This window comes from Berkeleyomyces rouxiae, assembly GCF_048999995.1.
Source record: "Berkeleyomyces rouxiae strain 22BRR77 chromosome Unknown BrBRR77_ptg000005l, whole genome shotgun sequence".
In the NCBI taxonomy this organism is placed as follows: Eukaryota; Fungi; Ascomycota; class Sordariomycetes; order Microascales; family Ceratocystidaceae; genus Berkeleyomyces; species Berkeleyomyces rouxiae.
The window spans coordinates 1806733-1822339 of NW_027396495.1; the positions used below are offsets into that span (position 1 = coordinate 1806733).

General features: G+C 58.2%; 5 protein-coding genes across 5 annotated transcripts; 3 read left to right on the plus strand and 2 right to left on the minus strand.

Moving 5' to 3' along the window:
• Positions 1 to 593: 593 nt before the first annotated feature.
• BROUX77_005663 (uncharacterized protein) lies at positions 594 to 1257 on the plus strand (the record flags this gene model as incomplete). Its single annotated transcript, XM_073750561.1, has 2 exons — positions 594 to 841; positions 915 to 1257. 2 exons carry the CDS (start codon positions 594 to 596, stop codon positions 1255 to 1257), a joined length of 591 nt encoding a protein of 196 aa, XP_073604549.1.
• Positions 1258 to 1433: 176 nt separating this feature from the next.
• On the minus strand, positions 1434 to 4457 carry BROUX77_005664 (uncharacterized protein; the record flags this gene model as incomplete). Its single annotated transcript, XM_073750562.1, has 2 exons — positions 1434 to 4239; positions 4312 to 4457. 2 exons carry the CDS (start codon positions 4455 to 4457, stop codon positions 1434 to 1436), a joined length of 2952 nt encoding a protein of 983 aa, XP_073604550.1.
• Positions 4458 to 5116: 659 nt separating this feature from the next.
• On the plus strand, positions 5117 to 8411 carry BROUX77_005665 (uncharacterized protein; the record flags this gene model as incomplete). The annotated part of the gene is made up of 4 exons (XM_073750563.1): positions 5117 to 6496; positions 6566 to 6663; positions 6722 to 8255; positions 8337 to 8411. 4 exons carry the CDS (start codon positions 5117 to 5119, stop codon positions 8409 to 8411), a joined length of 3087 nt encoding a protein of 1028 aa, XP_073604551.1.
• A 232-nt stretch (positions 8412 to 8643) lies between these two features.
• BROUX77_005666 (uncharacterized protein) lies at positions 8644 to 9783 on the minus strand (the record flags this gene model as incomplete). Its single annotated transcript, XM_073750564.1, has 1 exon — positions 8644 to 9783. The coding sequence occupies one exon, from the start codon at positions 9781 to 9783 to the stop codon at positions 8644 to 8646; it is 1140 nt and encodes a 379-aa protein (XP_073604552.1).
• Positions 9784 to 11273: 1490 nt separating this feature from the next.
• Positions 11274 to 13008, plus strand: BROUX77_005667 (uncharacterized protein; the record flags this gene model as incomplete). Its single annotated transcript, XM_073750566.1, has 3 exons — positions 11274 to 11503; positions 11592 to 11712; positions 11782 to 13008. The coding sequence occupies 3 exons, from the start codon at positions 11274 to 11276 to the stop codon at positions 13006 to 13008; spliced, it is 1578 nt and encodes a 525-aa protein (XP_073604553.1).
• Positions 13009 to 15607: the final 2599 nt, after the last annotated feature.

Below are 15607 nucleotides of genomic sequence, written 5' to 3' on the forward strand. Positions count from 1 at the left end.
ACCGAAAAATAAGTGACGTCGAGAAAGGCGGTCAGCTGCGGCAGAATCAGCTGCCTCCAACTTCCGTTTCCGCATGTGGGGCCGTCTTTATCTTATCGCACTGGCCAGGCAGCCAGAAACAGAGGGGGGGGGGCGTGGAACTAAAAGGGGAAGCTCCCAAAAATGAACACCTGCGAAAAAGGGAAGTTGAATCTTGAAGAACAAAGAACAAGGCAGGAACGAGGCTGACACGTGAACTCTGGAAGTTGCGGGTGTTGACGCGATTTTAATTCTTTTTTTTGCTTTAATTCATTTTTCAAGTTCTATTTTTATTCTTTGGTTGAGTCTTAGCATCTCCTTGGAAACCCCACAGAAGCTCGTCAAGACTCTCCGCGCGCTTTTCCGGACTCCTCTGCCCTCCCTCGCGCACCCACCAAGTCCCAAGTCACGGCCGACGTGTCTCTTTGCTCCCGCCGCCGCCGCCGCCACATCTCGTTGCTCTCCGCCCCGGACCCGACGAGTCCTCTGCCCGGCGCCCTTCCGCCCGCCGACCGCGATACGACACGGCACCAGGCCCCCGCACCCCCTCTTCTCTCCTCCACCACACCTCGACCATGGCCCGGCGCCGCGCCCGCCGGTCCGGCGCCATCTCCGAGCTGCCGCCGCTGCGCATCTTCACGCAGCTCGTGCTGCTGCAGGCGCTGTACTACGCCGTGGCGCTGGTGCTGACCATCTTCAGCAGCCTGGTGGCCGGCCAGCCGTGGAAGCCGGCGCTGGTGTTTGGCTGGGCCGATGTGCGTGGCGATGTGACGACGGGGTGGCTGCTCGCGCTGCTGATGGTGCTGGACGGCGGGGTAGTAATGTGAGTCTCTGGGCGAGGTCTTTGGTTTCCGCGTGTATACCGTCTGCTAACTCCGTCTTCTTGTCCGGCCCAGCGGCTCCGCCATTGTCGTCCTGGTCGGCCGCTCCAAGCTCGTGCCCGACTTTGCCCTGAGCACCCAAGGCCTGCACCTGGCCGTCGTCTATCTCTACGCCGGCAGCCTGCCGCGCAACACCATGTGGTGGCTGGCCTCCGGGAGCAGCGCGGCCGTGGCGGCCTTCCTGGGCATCCTGGGGTCGCGCTCGCGCGAGCTGCAGCCGATTTCGTTTGGCGGGCGTTCCAAGAACGGGAATGCGCCGGACCCGGAACCGCGTGATGAGGAGGAAGGTCTAGTGCCGAGAGGGAGGGGGCGAGACGGCGCCGGCGAGTATGAGATGGTTTCGATGGCGCAGGCGTAGCGTCCCGAGTGAAATCGAGGGCTGGCTTATTTGTTTTGCTTGTTTATGCTGTGTATATACTGTTCACGTTTGGGCGCAAAATTGTGTCCCTGAATGTCATTCTTTGCTTTATTCTTCTTCATCTTGTGCTCCACGTGTCTGTGAATCCCACTCTATGTTTCATTCGTCCGCCCTCTCTACGCACCCGCTACCACCGCCAAATTATCATACACCACACGCATAACCTCTGCAAACGCGGACCTCTTCTTCTTCCTCGCCGCCCCCGCCCCGGCTGTCGCCGCCACATCCACGCCCACGCGCTCGACCTCGATGCGGCCAGCATCCGTCTTGCGCACTGCCACCGACCCGTCAATCACCAGGATACCCTCGCCGCGGAACTCGGCAGAGTGGCCGGCCACCTGCAGGACACGCCGAATCTCCGCCAGCCGCAGGTCGCCTACGTGCAGCGGCTGCGTCATGGCGCGCGCCGCCGACGCCGATGCCGCCCCGTGCACCAGGTCGAGCGTCGGCGTCACCTTGGCCGGCGCGTCGGCCATTTCCGTGTCTTCGCTAGCTGCGCCTCCGAGCGCCTTGTGCGGCTGTGCGGCGGGCGCGCCGTCCAGCCCAAGTCCCAGGAGCTGGCCGTTGATGGTCGCCACGCTCAGACCCTTGACTGTCTGCCACTTGATCTTGCGCACGAGCGCGTCGCTGAGCTTCAGAGACCAGGCATTTGTGTCGACGCTGGCATCAACGACAGTGCCGACGGCCGGCGTAAGAATCACGGTGCCGCGGGTAGCCGAGCTGGAACCGTTGTCAACACCGGGTCCTGCCAGTAGGCGCCGGCAGTCGCTGGCCAGCGCGTCGGTCTCGGCCTGTGAGCCGCTGATGAGGATCAGCTTGCGAGGGCGGATGAGCGGGATCAACATGTTGAGACTGCGCTTGTCGTGGATGCCTTCCATATCGACGTAGGCGATGCGCAGGTTAACAGCCAGCGAAACCGTCTCGACAAGCAGGCGAGCCGGTTCAGACGCGGGCGCGGGGTCTGGTGCGTCCTCGACGGCGTCGAGCTCATCGATTGGCGCGCCGCCGGGCGCCGAGCCTGACGGGCTAGGCGAGCGCTGCGCGCGCTTGCTGTTGGGGAAGCCGTTGGCGGGGTTCTGCTCGGACCACTTGCGCTTCTTGCCAAGCTTGGTATCGTCGTCGCTATCGGCACCAGGGAGCAGAGGCCCGATCATCTCGGCTTCGTTGCGCTCCTCGGCACGCAGGTAGGCTTCGGGTCGGATCAGATCGCCGTAGTCGTCGGTGCGCTTGCGGCGGATAGGGATGGGGAAAAAGCGGTCGCGACCCTTGCGCCCGGATACCTCGTAGTCGTATGTAGCCTTTTTCTTGACGAGAATGTTGACACCAAGCTCCTCGTCTGTCAACGTCACATTACGCCGGTTGGCCTGGTTGATGGCAGCCGAGATCTTGAGCGACTTACCCTGCTGCTCCGAGTCCGAATCGTCCTCAGAGTCCTCAGAGTCCAACTCTTCGTCGTCAACTGCATCGCCGACGGCCTCCATGGCTGCTCCCCCAGCCGCCTCGACCTGCGACTGCAAGCTCCGCTGGGCCAGCCACTGCTGGTAGCGCTCGAGATCGTCGCCTTCGAGCTTCTGTCGGCTCGTTTGCGTCAACGTCAGCTCTCTGCCGCCACCGTGGACAATCTCAATGCCCTCCGTGCCGCCGACAGGGTCCACGCGCACATTCTCAGTGCCTCGGTCCTTCCACCAGGCAAATAGCGTGTTAGATACGGAGTTGGAGCAGCCAGCCAAGGTTGGCCGCTCCGTAAGAATAATAGCATTGCGCGGGTCGTGGGCCAGCCCGCGCAGCAGGTCGCGCGAGAAGCCCCATTCGAGCGTGGTATCGGTGGCCAGGATCACGCGGCCCTTGCCCCGGAGCGCGTCGGCGTCGCGCGTCATGGCCAGCAGCTTGTCGATCTGGGCCTTGCGCTCCAGCACACGGATGTACTTGAAATGGAAAGGACCGGTGCTTTTGGCGCGGCCCTCGTTGGTCGGGTCGTCCCGCTCACGCATGCGGTCGGCAGCATTTGCCTGGTTGCGGTCGTTGATGGCCTCGAATTCACGGTTAATGTTGTCGTCCATCCACTCCAGCATCGTTCCGGCGTAGCGCAGCGTGCTGCTCATGCTCTTGCCTGCAAGGAAGAGCGGGATGCCCTCGAGCATCGGGTCACCGGATGTCCGCCAAGCGTGCTCTAGGAGATATGCAATTTCGAGAACACGCGCGCTCGAGTCCACCGGGATCAATACAGTGCCACCTCCAAGAACTACAGACTTGATGGTCTCTATGAGTTGCTCATCACGCTTACTGCGGCCTCCACCGACCGCTGGCTTCGTAGCGCCTCGGCTACTGCAAATCAGCGCTGTGGGCTGGCGCAGTTGCTCAATAACTTCACCTCCACCGCTACCAACACCACCTAGCCACGCTGCACCAGCAAACACGTTTTCACGGGCTTGGTTCCAGTCGACAGCGTATACAATCGATTCCATTCCATGGTGAATGTGCCAGATGGTGCCACCCAGTGTGCGACCCGAGTTGTAGGCCGTTATGGTCAGGCCATTGAGCGGTGGAGTTCCAGGCGTTTGGATCGGTTGATGTGGCTGCGAATACTTGAGCGGCTGAATTAGAGAAAAGTACTTTGCAATCTCCTCAGTCGACGGGGGCTTAAGGAGTAGGTTCTGGGTAGAGTGGGAATCGGAGTCAGCCTGGCCCGTGGAGCTGGCAGTGTCGGCAAACGGGACTTCCGGAATCACAGTGGCTGCAAGTGGCGCGGACTCGTATAGGTCTTGGATCAGTGTGCGGCCGAGGTCGATCACCGGGCGAGTGGCATAAACGGGAATCTGTGTGAAGCGTGGAAAGTTCTTGCAGCAGTGCGCGTAAGCGGCGAGATGGCCGACGGTGGCGTGTGTGAGTAGAATCAGCGAAATCGACTGGCTGGCGACTTGTCTGCATACGGGGCCCGTTTCTGTTAGCATCTTTTCTGTAGTAATCGCACTATCTGGCCTAACCCCAACTCACCTTTCAAGCTCGGCCAGCTTCTCGACAGCAAACGACGCGTCCCAGCCGAGACCGACTAGCAGCTTGACACCACCATCCAGCTCGAGAAGCGACTGCGTTGCCGGAGACTCGGAAAAGGCGCCTTGAAGAGGGCTAAAGGTGAACATGGTGGAACTGTTCGCGGCGCATCGGCGCACGGGTGCGAAGCGGTTTGGGAAGAAAGAAGATGGCGCTGGAGGTCGGGGGATGAAGGGCGCAAAATTCAAAAGATCAGACGCGAAATGGGCGCAAAATCGGCAGGCGCGACAAAGGTTTCAAGGGGAGAAAACAAGGCTGAGAATGTCGTTAAAGGTCAGTTTCGCGATGGTTTTTTTGGTGGTTAGCACCCAGATGAAAAGGATGGAAGAGCATCGGGTAATCCGCTTAGGGTTAGTATAAGCGCAGGGACAAACCGCCAGGACTAGGGTTGTCGTGCTCTGGCAGCCCCCACCACACCGTTGCCCCCTAGTCATTCCTAGCTGCCCCGCTGCATCGAAAGTTGCCAGATCACAAGCTCACCCAACTCTCGCACGCTCCTGTTATCCTCCCTTAGTCTCGGTCTTTTTTGCTTTCTGCTTCGCGCTTAGCTGAGCTGCGATCCTCACTTCTTTCATCTGCTCTTCTAGCCGTGAATTGCTCTTTTTGCTTCTTTGTTCTTTGCCTCTGCCTCCGGCTTCCGTCTCTCCCGCTCCGGCTTGTATCCTGCTCCGTGTGCGGCTCTCCTCCCATCCCTGTACTTCTGTCTCTCGGCCGCCGGCCTCTTAATAATCCACAACCTCCGGCTCCAATGGCTGACTACGGCATGTTTCATGCCCTTGGCCAGGGCGAGCAACTCGACCCCAATGATCCGTCCCGCACGTCGCAGCCCGTGCCGGCCCCGTTCCAGCCGCCGGTTGCCCCAAATCCCTACGAACAGTTCCAGCAGCCAGCAGCAGCACCGCCGCCGCCGCAGTATCACCAGCAGCCTCCTCCCCATTCGCAATACGGCGGACACTCGCCGGCCCCCACACTACCCTACGGCGTTCCCCCACCGCAACAACACGATCTTGCCGCACAGATGGCCGGCATGAATCTTGGGCCTGCCGCTGCACCCCCGCCCGCATCTGGAGCTGGCTCCGATGCCCTGGGTGCCGCTGCTGCGCGCCGCAAGAAGAAGGACCGCCATGCCTATCATACCGTCGATGCCCCGGCCGGCTCGTCTGCTGGCTTTGGCGCTGCTGCTGGCCTCAGCGCTGGTGCGCCCCCTGACAACTTTATCGGCGGCGGCATCCCGCCTGCCGGCCCCGCTGGCGATACTAGCAACCAATTTATTCCTGCTGCTGCCGCCACATCTCCGTTCGGCGCCGCTGCTCCGGCTCCGGCTGCTGCCTCGGGCTTTGGCGCCGCTCCTTCTACTGCTCCTGCCGTTGTTCCCGCTATCGGCCCGTCTACCATCTCAGCCGACGACACCCCCGGTGTCCCGACGTCTCGCGACTCTTTGCAGTCGTTCTACTTCAAAAACGTTTACCCTACCTTTGAGCGCCACGTACCGCCCCCCGCCAATGTCTCGTTTGTGGCCTTTGACCAAGGCAATGCTTCACCCAAGCACTCACGCCTCACTATGAACAGCATCCCCTTATCGGCCGACAAGTTGGCCACCACTGGCATCCCGCTCGGCCTCATTATGCAGCCTCTCGCAGCCCAGCAGCCCGGCGAGCTCGAAATCCCCGTGCTGGACTTTGGCTCCACTGGCCCGCCGCGCTGCCACCGCTGCCGCGCCTACATCAACCCGTTCATGATGTTCCGCTCCGGCGGCAACAAGTTTGTGTGCAACCTTTGCACCTATCCCAACGATACCCCGTCCGAGTACTTTTGCGCCACATCGCCGGCCGGTGTCCGTGTGGACCGCGACTCGCGGCCTGAGCTGACTCGCGGCACCGTCGAGTTTGTCGTACCCAAGGATTACTGGACGAAAGAGCCCGTCGGCCTGCGCTGGCTCTTCGTAATTGACGTTACGCAGGACGCTGTCAACAAAGGCGTGTTGGAGACCTTCTGTGAGGGTATCCTGGCCGCTTTGTACTCCACCGATGCCGCAGCCGATGGCGACTCGCAACCGAGAAGTGTCCCTGAGGGCGTCAAGGTCGGCTTCATGACCTTTGACCGCGATATTCATTTCTACAACTGCAGTGTAGGTCTCTATCTTCTAGTTCGCTGCTCTGGCTCCCGGCTTTGATCTCCATGCTAACTCCAACAACAGCCTACCCTTGAGCAAGCACAAATGCTCATCATGCCCGATCTCAATGACCCCTTTGTGCCTCTGGGCAACGGCCTATTTGTCGACCCTTATGAGTCCCGGTAAGTCTACTAGTCAGGCCCTTCTTCTTGCCCCCTTCTAACACACCAATTTCTGCAGCTCCGTCATCACCCAACTGCTCACCAGACTTCCCGAGATGTTTTCCAGCATCAAAAACCCCGAGCCTGCCATGCTGGCTGCCCTCAATGCCGCCGTCTCGGCTCTTGAGCCCACCGGCGGTAAGATGATCACATCACTATCCTGTCTGCCTACTTGGGGCCCTGGCAACCTCTTCATGCGCGACGATGGCAAGACGGTTGGTGGCGAACCCGACAAGCGTCTACTCACCACGGAGCACCCGCTGTGGAAAAAGGTGGTTGAGCGCATGGTCCCTGCCGGCATTGGTGCTGATTTCTTCCTGGTATCGCCAAACGGCGGCTACCTTGACATTGGCACTGTCGGCCATGTCCCAGCCCTGTCAGGTGGTGAGACCTTTTACTACCCCAACTTCGTGGCTGCTCGTGATGGCAAAAAGATGGCCCTAGAGATCAAGCATGCTGTGACGCGTGAGACTGGTTACCAGGCCCTCATCAAGGTTCGCTGCTCCAATGGCCTACAGGTATCCTCGTATCATGGCAACTTCATCCATCACACCTTTGGCGCTGATCTTGAGATTGGCGTTCTCGATGCCGACAAAGCCTTTGGAGTTAGCTTCACCTACGACGGCAAGCTGGATCCCAAGCTTGACGCTCATTTCCAGATGGCTCTCCTGTACACTACTGCCTCAGGCCAGCGGCGTGTCCGCTGCTGCAACATCATTGCTAGCGTTAGCGAGAACCCCCGCGATGCCATGAAGTTTATTGATCAAGATGCCGTCTACACTCTACTAGCAAAGGAGGCTGCCACCAAGCTGGCGACAACTGGCGCCACTCTCAAAGATGCCCGAAACTTTATGACTGAGCGGACCATTGACGTCATGGCCTGCTACCGCAAGAACTTCCTTGCCCCATCACACCCGCCTAGCCAGCTGGTGATGCCTGACCGGCTCAAGGAGTTCCCTATGTACATGCTTGGTCTCAACAAAACTCGCGCTTTCAAGGCAGGCACCGAGACATCAGACCGCCGCGTCAACGAACTGCGCCTCATCCGCTCCATGGGTGCCCGCGAGATGAGTCTATACCTATACCCTCGCATTCTCGCCCTACACAATCTGCAACCTGAAGAGGGCTTCCCTGATGCCGAAACCGGCCACCTCAAGATACCACCAGCCATGCGCGCGTCGTTCTCGCGCGTTGAGCCTGGTGGTGTTTACCTCGTTGACAACGGCCAAATGTGCATTCTCTGGCTGCACGCCCAGACTTCGCCTAACCTGATTGGCGACCTACTAGGCGAGCAGTACACGGCTCTCAAGGACATTGACCCGTATATTTCGGAGCTACCCGTCCTGCAGACACACCTTAACGCCCAAACGCGCAACATCATCGAGTTCCTGCGCTCGCTGCGCGGCTCCAAGGGCTTGACCATCCAGATTGCGCGCCAGGGCCTGGACGGTGCCGAGTACGAGTTTGCGCGCATGTTGGTTGAGGACCGCAACAATGAAGCTCAGAGCTATGTAGACTGGTTGGTGCATATCCACAAGTCTGTACAGCACGAGGTATGATAGCCCTTTTCTCCCTTTATTTTCTTTTCTATTGGGTTGAGACCGATGAATTTTTGCTAACGCTTTGAATTACAGCTAAATGGAAACCGTAAGAGGGAAGATACCTCAGAATCGACGTTTGCCGGACTGAGGCCGCCGTACTGGAGCTGAGAAGAGGCGGAATGGTAGAGTAGATGAAAATACCCATAAATGGAAAGACATATTGTAAGAGTACAAGTCATGGGCACAAAGCACATGTGTGCTGTGCTGTGTTTATTTTGTGGTCTATTTGAGGGACTAAATCGACATGAGGTTACACTTGAGGCACGGTGTGACCGTGACATACAGGAAGAGTAAATACATGCTGTCTGAGCCCTGCCTACGATTCTGCTTTCGCCCATCCTCAAGACGTCAGCATTTCTAGGCCATACCGTGGATCCCGCGTGCCCAGCACCCGCTGAATCTCGGCTACATGGAATGTATTTCGGAAGATTTCATAATCCGTCAACCACTCCAGACCTGGCAAATAACCCGCCCCAGCACCCGAATACTGATCCGCACCAACCGGCGTGCTATAGCATGCCTCTGTCTCACTTCTGTGTCCGTAGCGCGGCGGTTGCGGTGGCGGGCCCACAGCGGCACCTCCAGACACATTCGCATGAGCCCCTCTACGATGGGAGCCCTTGCTCGCCTCCTTGTGGGCGGCGCGCGCAGCCGCCTCGTAGATCAAGTCCTCGGTGCACATCCGAGCATCGGGGAACGCAAAGACAACGCGCACAAAGCGGCCGCGGATCTCCGGGTCGTACAAAAACAACTCGCGCCACATATCTGCCATAACGCGCGGCGGATTGCGGCCAGCGCGGCCAAGGCCAAAGTCGGCAATCACGACGCTTGTGAACCCGCAGGCCAGCACAGCCTTGAGCGCAGCCTTCATGATCTGGCGGCTCTGGGCGCGCTCCTCGGCGAAGCTATACCGGATGGGCGCGCCGCAGCCGGGGCCGTGGGGCGCCGCAGCGGCAGGGTCAGTGGTGTTGAGCTTGGGCAGGCGCACGGGCGCGGCGCTGACAACGGGCACGGCAAACCAGTCGCGCTCGGGTAGCAGGGCGTAGCGGTCGGCAGGGCCGCGGAAGACGACGACGTTGGGCGAGAAGATGGCGCCGTCGCCGGGCAGGGGGTAGAAGCGGGCGACGGCGGCGAGCGAGGCGGAGAGCGACGAGCGCCGGCATAGCTCCTCCTCGCTGCCGAGCACGCCCGTGTCCCAGTCGCCGCCGGGCTTCTTGGCGTGCGCGCCGCACAGGTACGCGAATGGCTGGTCTTGTACGTGGCTGTGGTAGACGACGCTGGAAACGGGGTCGTTGGCTTCGACGATGAAGGTTGGCGGTTGCGGCGCAGATGGCACTAGCCGCTGGTCGGAGGCGTAGTCGCTGGCGCGGTAGGTGGTGCTGTATTGCGGCCAGCGCTTGGAGTATTTGTCAATGATGGTGGGGATGTAGCGGCGTTTGGTCTGGCTGGCAATGTCATTGGGGCGCGGGGGGTGCTCCATTACGAAGGGTATGAAGGGGGAGAAGAAAAAGGGAGAGGCAGAAGAGGAGGGAACCTATGTAGAATCCAGAGAAGGGATGTGAGTAGCAAGAGTAAAAGCAGATGAGAAACAAAGCGCCGCCTATGATTCGCAACACCAAGGTCATAGGACACCAATGGGCCGAGGGGCCGGGTTTTATATTGCGCTGCCGATACCAGAGGATGTGAAAGGACCAGCCCACGCTCCATCTCAGTCCGCCGACACAGCTGCTCGAGGCTGTGTGTCCGTGCTGGGTCTGAGGCACTCGTTGTCTCTCCTCGCTCTCGCTCTCTTGCGGCTGGCCCAAAGCTGAAGGACTCGCGCAGCCATGCGCCGCAGTGTCCTACAAGTTGCTATCCCAGCGGTCCCCTGCATGGCGGACAGGCAGCCGGGTCTTTGGCTTAGGCTGTCGCGAGTCTCAGTGTGGTTCTTTGTTTCTAGCGTGGGGTTGGTCTTTTCTTTTGAGCGAGTCTGTGTGTGTGTGTATCTGTGAAAGCAGCCCCAAGCCAAGACAGCAGCACTCCGCTTATTATACATGTACGCATATAAGAGCACAATGCCTCCCCCCTCGCCCCTCCGCCCTCCTCAGTGTTCAGCGGCTGTCGCCAGCCGTGCCAAGGCGCTTCTGATTTGTCCTCGCTGCTGTTCGGCCGGTCTCTCAGGTCGCATGCAGCAGGCTTGGGCTGAAGCGTGTGTGTGCGTGAGGTTTCGGGATCTTCATGTCTGGTGCCGCGGCGGAGGAGAGAAGCAACGTCGCTGCATCCCTCGAGAAAGGGTGGCCCCAAGCAGGATTTATCGGGTTTGTCCCGCCAGCCACAGATCACACCAGGTTACACACAAAGACAGTATCGCCACAGTTTGCACTATCCTTGTACAATGGTCCTGAATCGCTCCTGAATCACCTCACTTTGATCACAGTCACAGCCCAGCGCCCGCCTAGCTTGGTCTGTCCCACAGGCGCCCAGCAGGGCAGTCAGTTGCCGCCCTTTGGCGTTGGCTCTTGATGCATGCGGGTTCCCCGTGTCTCTCCTGCTTGGTCTCCCAAGCAAAATCTCACAGATCGTGATGGCACAGAGGCTGCAAAGGCTAGCTGCATAACCAGCTCTCATCACAAGATCACAAACCATGCGAGCTTGTATTATCAATGCGTTTCATCTTCCCTCGCCTCGTTTGCCTCTATCGCTTTATTGTCTTGAAAGAAATTGGTTCGACGAGATGTTCTTCTAGATCTCGAGCTCTCTCTCTTTGTGCCGCAGGGTTAGGGTTAGTCTGCTGTCTCCACCCTTATCGTCTTGCACAAACAATTTCAACGAGCCTGTATCACGACCCGTTGGAGCTGTTTCAGACCTCACGAACAACTATCAATTGTGTGGGCCCTATACTGCTGCTTTCTACGTGTTTCAGGGTCAATCGCAAGTAAAAGAAAAGTACCCGCCATCCACCAGCTGCCCCGTCTCCTGCGCCCAGCTCCGATGCTCCGCCTGCCCCGCCGGCTCTACTCAACGGCGGCAGCCGCCCCGGCGCCCAAACGAACCATTGCCCAGCTCCTGCGCACGGCGCGTCCCGAGCGCATTGCCGATGTCTCCGTGACCGGCTGGGTGCGGTCAACGCGCAAGTCCAAGACGGAGCAGTTTGTCGATGTGACCGACGGCAGCAGCCTGCAGCCACTACAGGCCGTGCTGTCGCGGGCCCTGGGGACCGAGTGAGTGGTGTCCCTGTTTTTTGTTCCTGGCTGCTGCTTCTCCTGCTTGGTGGCTGACTGATTGCGCTGCCTCGGAGCGCTCGCGTAGTGTGCGAGTCGGTTCTGCTGTGCGTCTGGCTGGTGATTGGGTGCCGTGTGAGGTCCAGGATGTGCAGACCCATGAGCTCAAGACATCTAGCTTGGAGATTATCGGCACGTCTGATCCAAAGGTACACCTCGTCTAGTCTCTATGTAATTCTTGCTCTCGTAGCCTACCGCTGACCCGAACCTTTCTGCAGACATACCCTATTCAGAAAAAATATCAGTCGCTAGAGTACCTGCGTTCAATACCACACCTCCGCTCCCGCATCCCGCTCAATGCCGCGCTGCTGCGGCTTCGCTCCGATGCTATCGCAGCCATGACGAGCTTCTTCAACTCGCAAAACTTTGTGCAGACACAGCCGCCCATCATCACCTCGTCCGACTGTGAAGGCGCCGGCGAGGTTTTCACCGTCATGTCCGGCTCGCCCGAGGAGCAACTCAGGCCCAAGAAAAAGCCGTCTGATCACTTCTTCCGTGGCCCCAAATATCTCACCGTCTCGTCGCAGCTCCACCTAGAAGCGCTCGCCCAGAGCGTCGGCGACGTCTGGACGCTCTCGCCGACCTTTCGTGCCGAACACAGCGACACGTCACGCCACATGAGCGAGTTCTACATGCTCGAGGCCGAACTGATGTTTGCCGACGACATGGGAACCGTCATGCACCTACTCGAGCAGCTGCTGCGCGCCACCGTCTCCGCTCTTGCGCAGCGCCCCGCCGCGCCCGATCTGCGCAAGGCCGTCGCTAGTCTGCGCGAGTCTGAGCCTGAGCTTGCGTCCGAGGCAGACCTCGCACAACGCTGGGCCGGCATAGGCGCCTCTTCGCCGCCGTGGCCGCGCATCACGTACACCGAGGCCGTCGAGCTGCTGCAGGCGGCGCAGGAAACGCATGGCGCAGACTACTTTGAGACGCCGGCGCCAGCGTGGGGCGAGGGCCTAGCTAGTGAGCACGAGAAGTGGCTGGCGGTTCAGGTGTCGGAGCGCGCAGCGCCCGGCTGGCGCACGCCAGTGTTCGTAACGCATTATCCGCGCCACATCAAGGCATTTTACATGATGCCATCTGTGGCGCCGGCAGATGTCAAGCCGACGACGGCGGTGGCGGCGGATGCTGCGCAGCATGCGGAAACGGTCGACTGCTTTGACCTGCTGGTCGCAGACGTGTGTGAAATCTCGGGCGGGTCGATGAGAGAGTACCGGCTTGACCCATTGCTCGAGACAATGGCGCATCGCGGCATGGCGCTGCCGCAAGGACCAGGTGGTCGCAGTACGACCGGCCTAGACTGGTATGTCGACCTGCGCCGCTGGGGATCAGCGCCGCATGGCGGGTTTGGGCTTGGATTTGACCGCGTGCTGAGCTACTTGAGTGGTATCCCAAACGTCAAGGATGTAGTGGCATTCCCGCGGTGGTATGGGCGGTCAGACTGCTGAGCAATTCGGAGCCACCAGATCGCCACGACACGGCAAGATTTATGGGACGGAGTTCGGCGTTGTAGTTCCGCGGCCAATTAGTCTTCTTTGTCGCCACCTCCAGGTTCTCTCATCTCATGTCTCGCCCTCTTGGCGATGGCATTATGGAGATTACATGCTTTCCAGCACGGTTCCCCGTTTCTACTTCCACTCCATGTATTACCAGCAACTTGTAATAATATGCATCTGTACACTAACTAGACTTTCATTCCCATGTCTCACCCACGCCCCACCGACTCCAGAGATCAAGGCTGGTCTGTCTCTTGTCTTGCACGTACGATTACACTCGTGCAGATAACATAGACTCTGCGTCCCGTTAGCCCCGGACCCTGGCCCTAACCAGCCCTAGTCTTGGTTGACTCTAGCCTCTGGACCCTGGGACCCTGTTTCTCTCTGGCCAAATGCCTGCTTGCAACGCAGGTGCATGGCCCCGACTCGCTGGCTTCTCAAGTTTCAAAACAACGGGCCACGCAAGACGGAGAGGCTCAGAGTTTATTTTGCTCGTTGTCAGAGCCTACTAGCGAACCCCGGTCGCGCAGGTTAGGTTTTTTACATGCTTGGATGTACATATGTACAAGGCGAGTGAAGGTGAAGAGTCCAACCCTCCGATTTCCGATGGCCGATCTCCGATGGCGAGGTGACGACGAGCTGGTTGGTTCTTGTCTTGCCATCGAACGCCTTATGAGTTTTTCTTTCTCTTCACCCTGCTTCTCTTTCTCTGTTTCATCCGTCTCGGCAAGTCTTGTTCTACATGCTATCGCCGACTTTTCTGCTTCTCTTCTCTCACAGACTTGTTGAAACACACCTTCTTCGATGTTGCCGATCGCATAAGACTATGTGCAGAAGCAGAGGCCATGAGAAGACTAGCAAAAAAAAAACGCAGGAAGAAGAAGAAGTAGGAATGGGCGCAGAGACACACACACACACACAAAAAAAAGCACGTGGAGGGTTCGCAGGTTGGCCCTTCCCCTGTGATGTCCATGTTGTGGTGTTGGAAATCTTGAAATCTCAAGATCCCACAACCACAAGCATAAAAATAAATGTAAAGCAAAAGCTCGGATCCCGAACAGCCCCCGTATCCCGGCGGACAGATCAGGCTGCCGCGGATGAAAAGGAAAGAAAGAAACGCAAGAGTCGCCAAGCTCCAGTCGCAGCCAAAGCCGAGCCTGGGTCTGGAACACTCGAGGTGCGATGGAGTGATCGCCGCACCAGTCACCACAGTCGTCGCGGAGCGGTTCTGCGTCTCCCTCCTCGGGGTTTACCCGCAGTATCTGACCTGGTATTTTGCCGTATTTTTTTCTTCTTCTTTTCTTTTCTGATCAACGTGCAGAAGCTTGGGCTTGTTGCTGCGCTCTGCTTCTTTGCTTGGTGGCGGCTTTTGTTTCTTTTCTCCTTGTGATGGCGCTTGACTTGGTCCATTCTGCGCACTTCTCCGAGCCCTATTGCCAATAGAATTCGTTCTAGAAAAACGAAGAAGCCAAAGGAAGGCCTATGATTGGAGGCACAAGAAGCAAAGACTAAAACAGGGAAACAAGAAAGGCCAGGCCGGATGGACGGGCTCGCATCACCGCTAAGCAGTACAACAAGTACCAGTAGGTATACATAGTTACATACATATGTAACTATGTACTTGTAACCAACCAACTGCTTGCAGATGCTTGTTTGGCGTGTGCTGCAGCTGATCTGATCTGACCGACCTGACCTGGCCTAACCATCTGGCTTCGACCTGGAGCCGTTGGCTCCGGCCGGCTCTGAGATAACGGTGTTAGGTGTTAGCAGGGCAAGAGGGGAGGGGGTGACGGCCAAGGACAAGGAAAAGAGAGACATTTCTAGGGGACCTAATAAGTAAGATGTGATACATGCTCACGAGGTCCAGGACATACAGTGCTGCCAGTCTGAGTACCAACACCAACATAGGTTCATAAATATGGGCTCATACATGCTGGTATTGTTGTTCGGATGGTTTTCTGCTGGCCCATCGCGCCACGCCATCTCATCTCGTGCTACGCTTCATCGCATGTTTAAATAAAGCGCCGAAGCTGCATCTTCTTGTTCCAAGGCAAACTGACGCACAAGAATAAGATTACAAGGAACCAAGTCACCCTCCTCTTCTGTTCCAAACAGACAAGAGGACCAAAGAAAAGAAAAACACTAAGTCTGTAAGCCAAGCGTGAGCTTAATTCCCTGTGGGGGTGTTTCGTTGTTTTTCTCGTCTTTTTTTATTCCCTCGTTTCCCAAGTCAGGGCAAGGGAAAGCGAGAGCGAGAAGAAAGAGAGAGGGGGGGCAAAAAAGAAAGAAAAACAAGTTCTAATTTTGAGTTGATAGCACCGCCGTCCAGAAAAGCTTGGCACAAGATTAGCATCCTCGCTGGTGGGGGTAGATCTCTTGGCTAAGCCCCAATGAGCAGCTCAATAGTTGAAGCGGACTCTGGCAAGCAGAGGTGAAGAGAGCGGAGGGAGTGGAAATGAAAGGGGTGGGGACAGGAGGGAAGGGGGTGTGTGTGATGGACGGGCTTCTCTTCTTAGGGCTTGTAGGGCCCTCTGTTCTCTGCTTGGAGGGA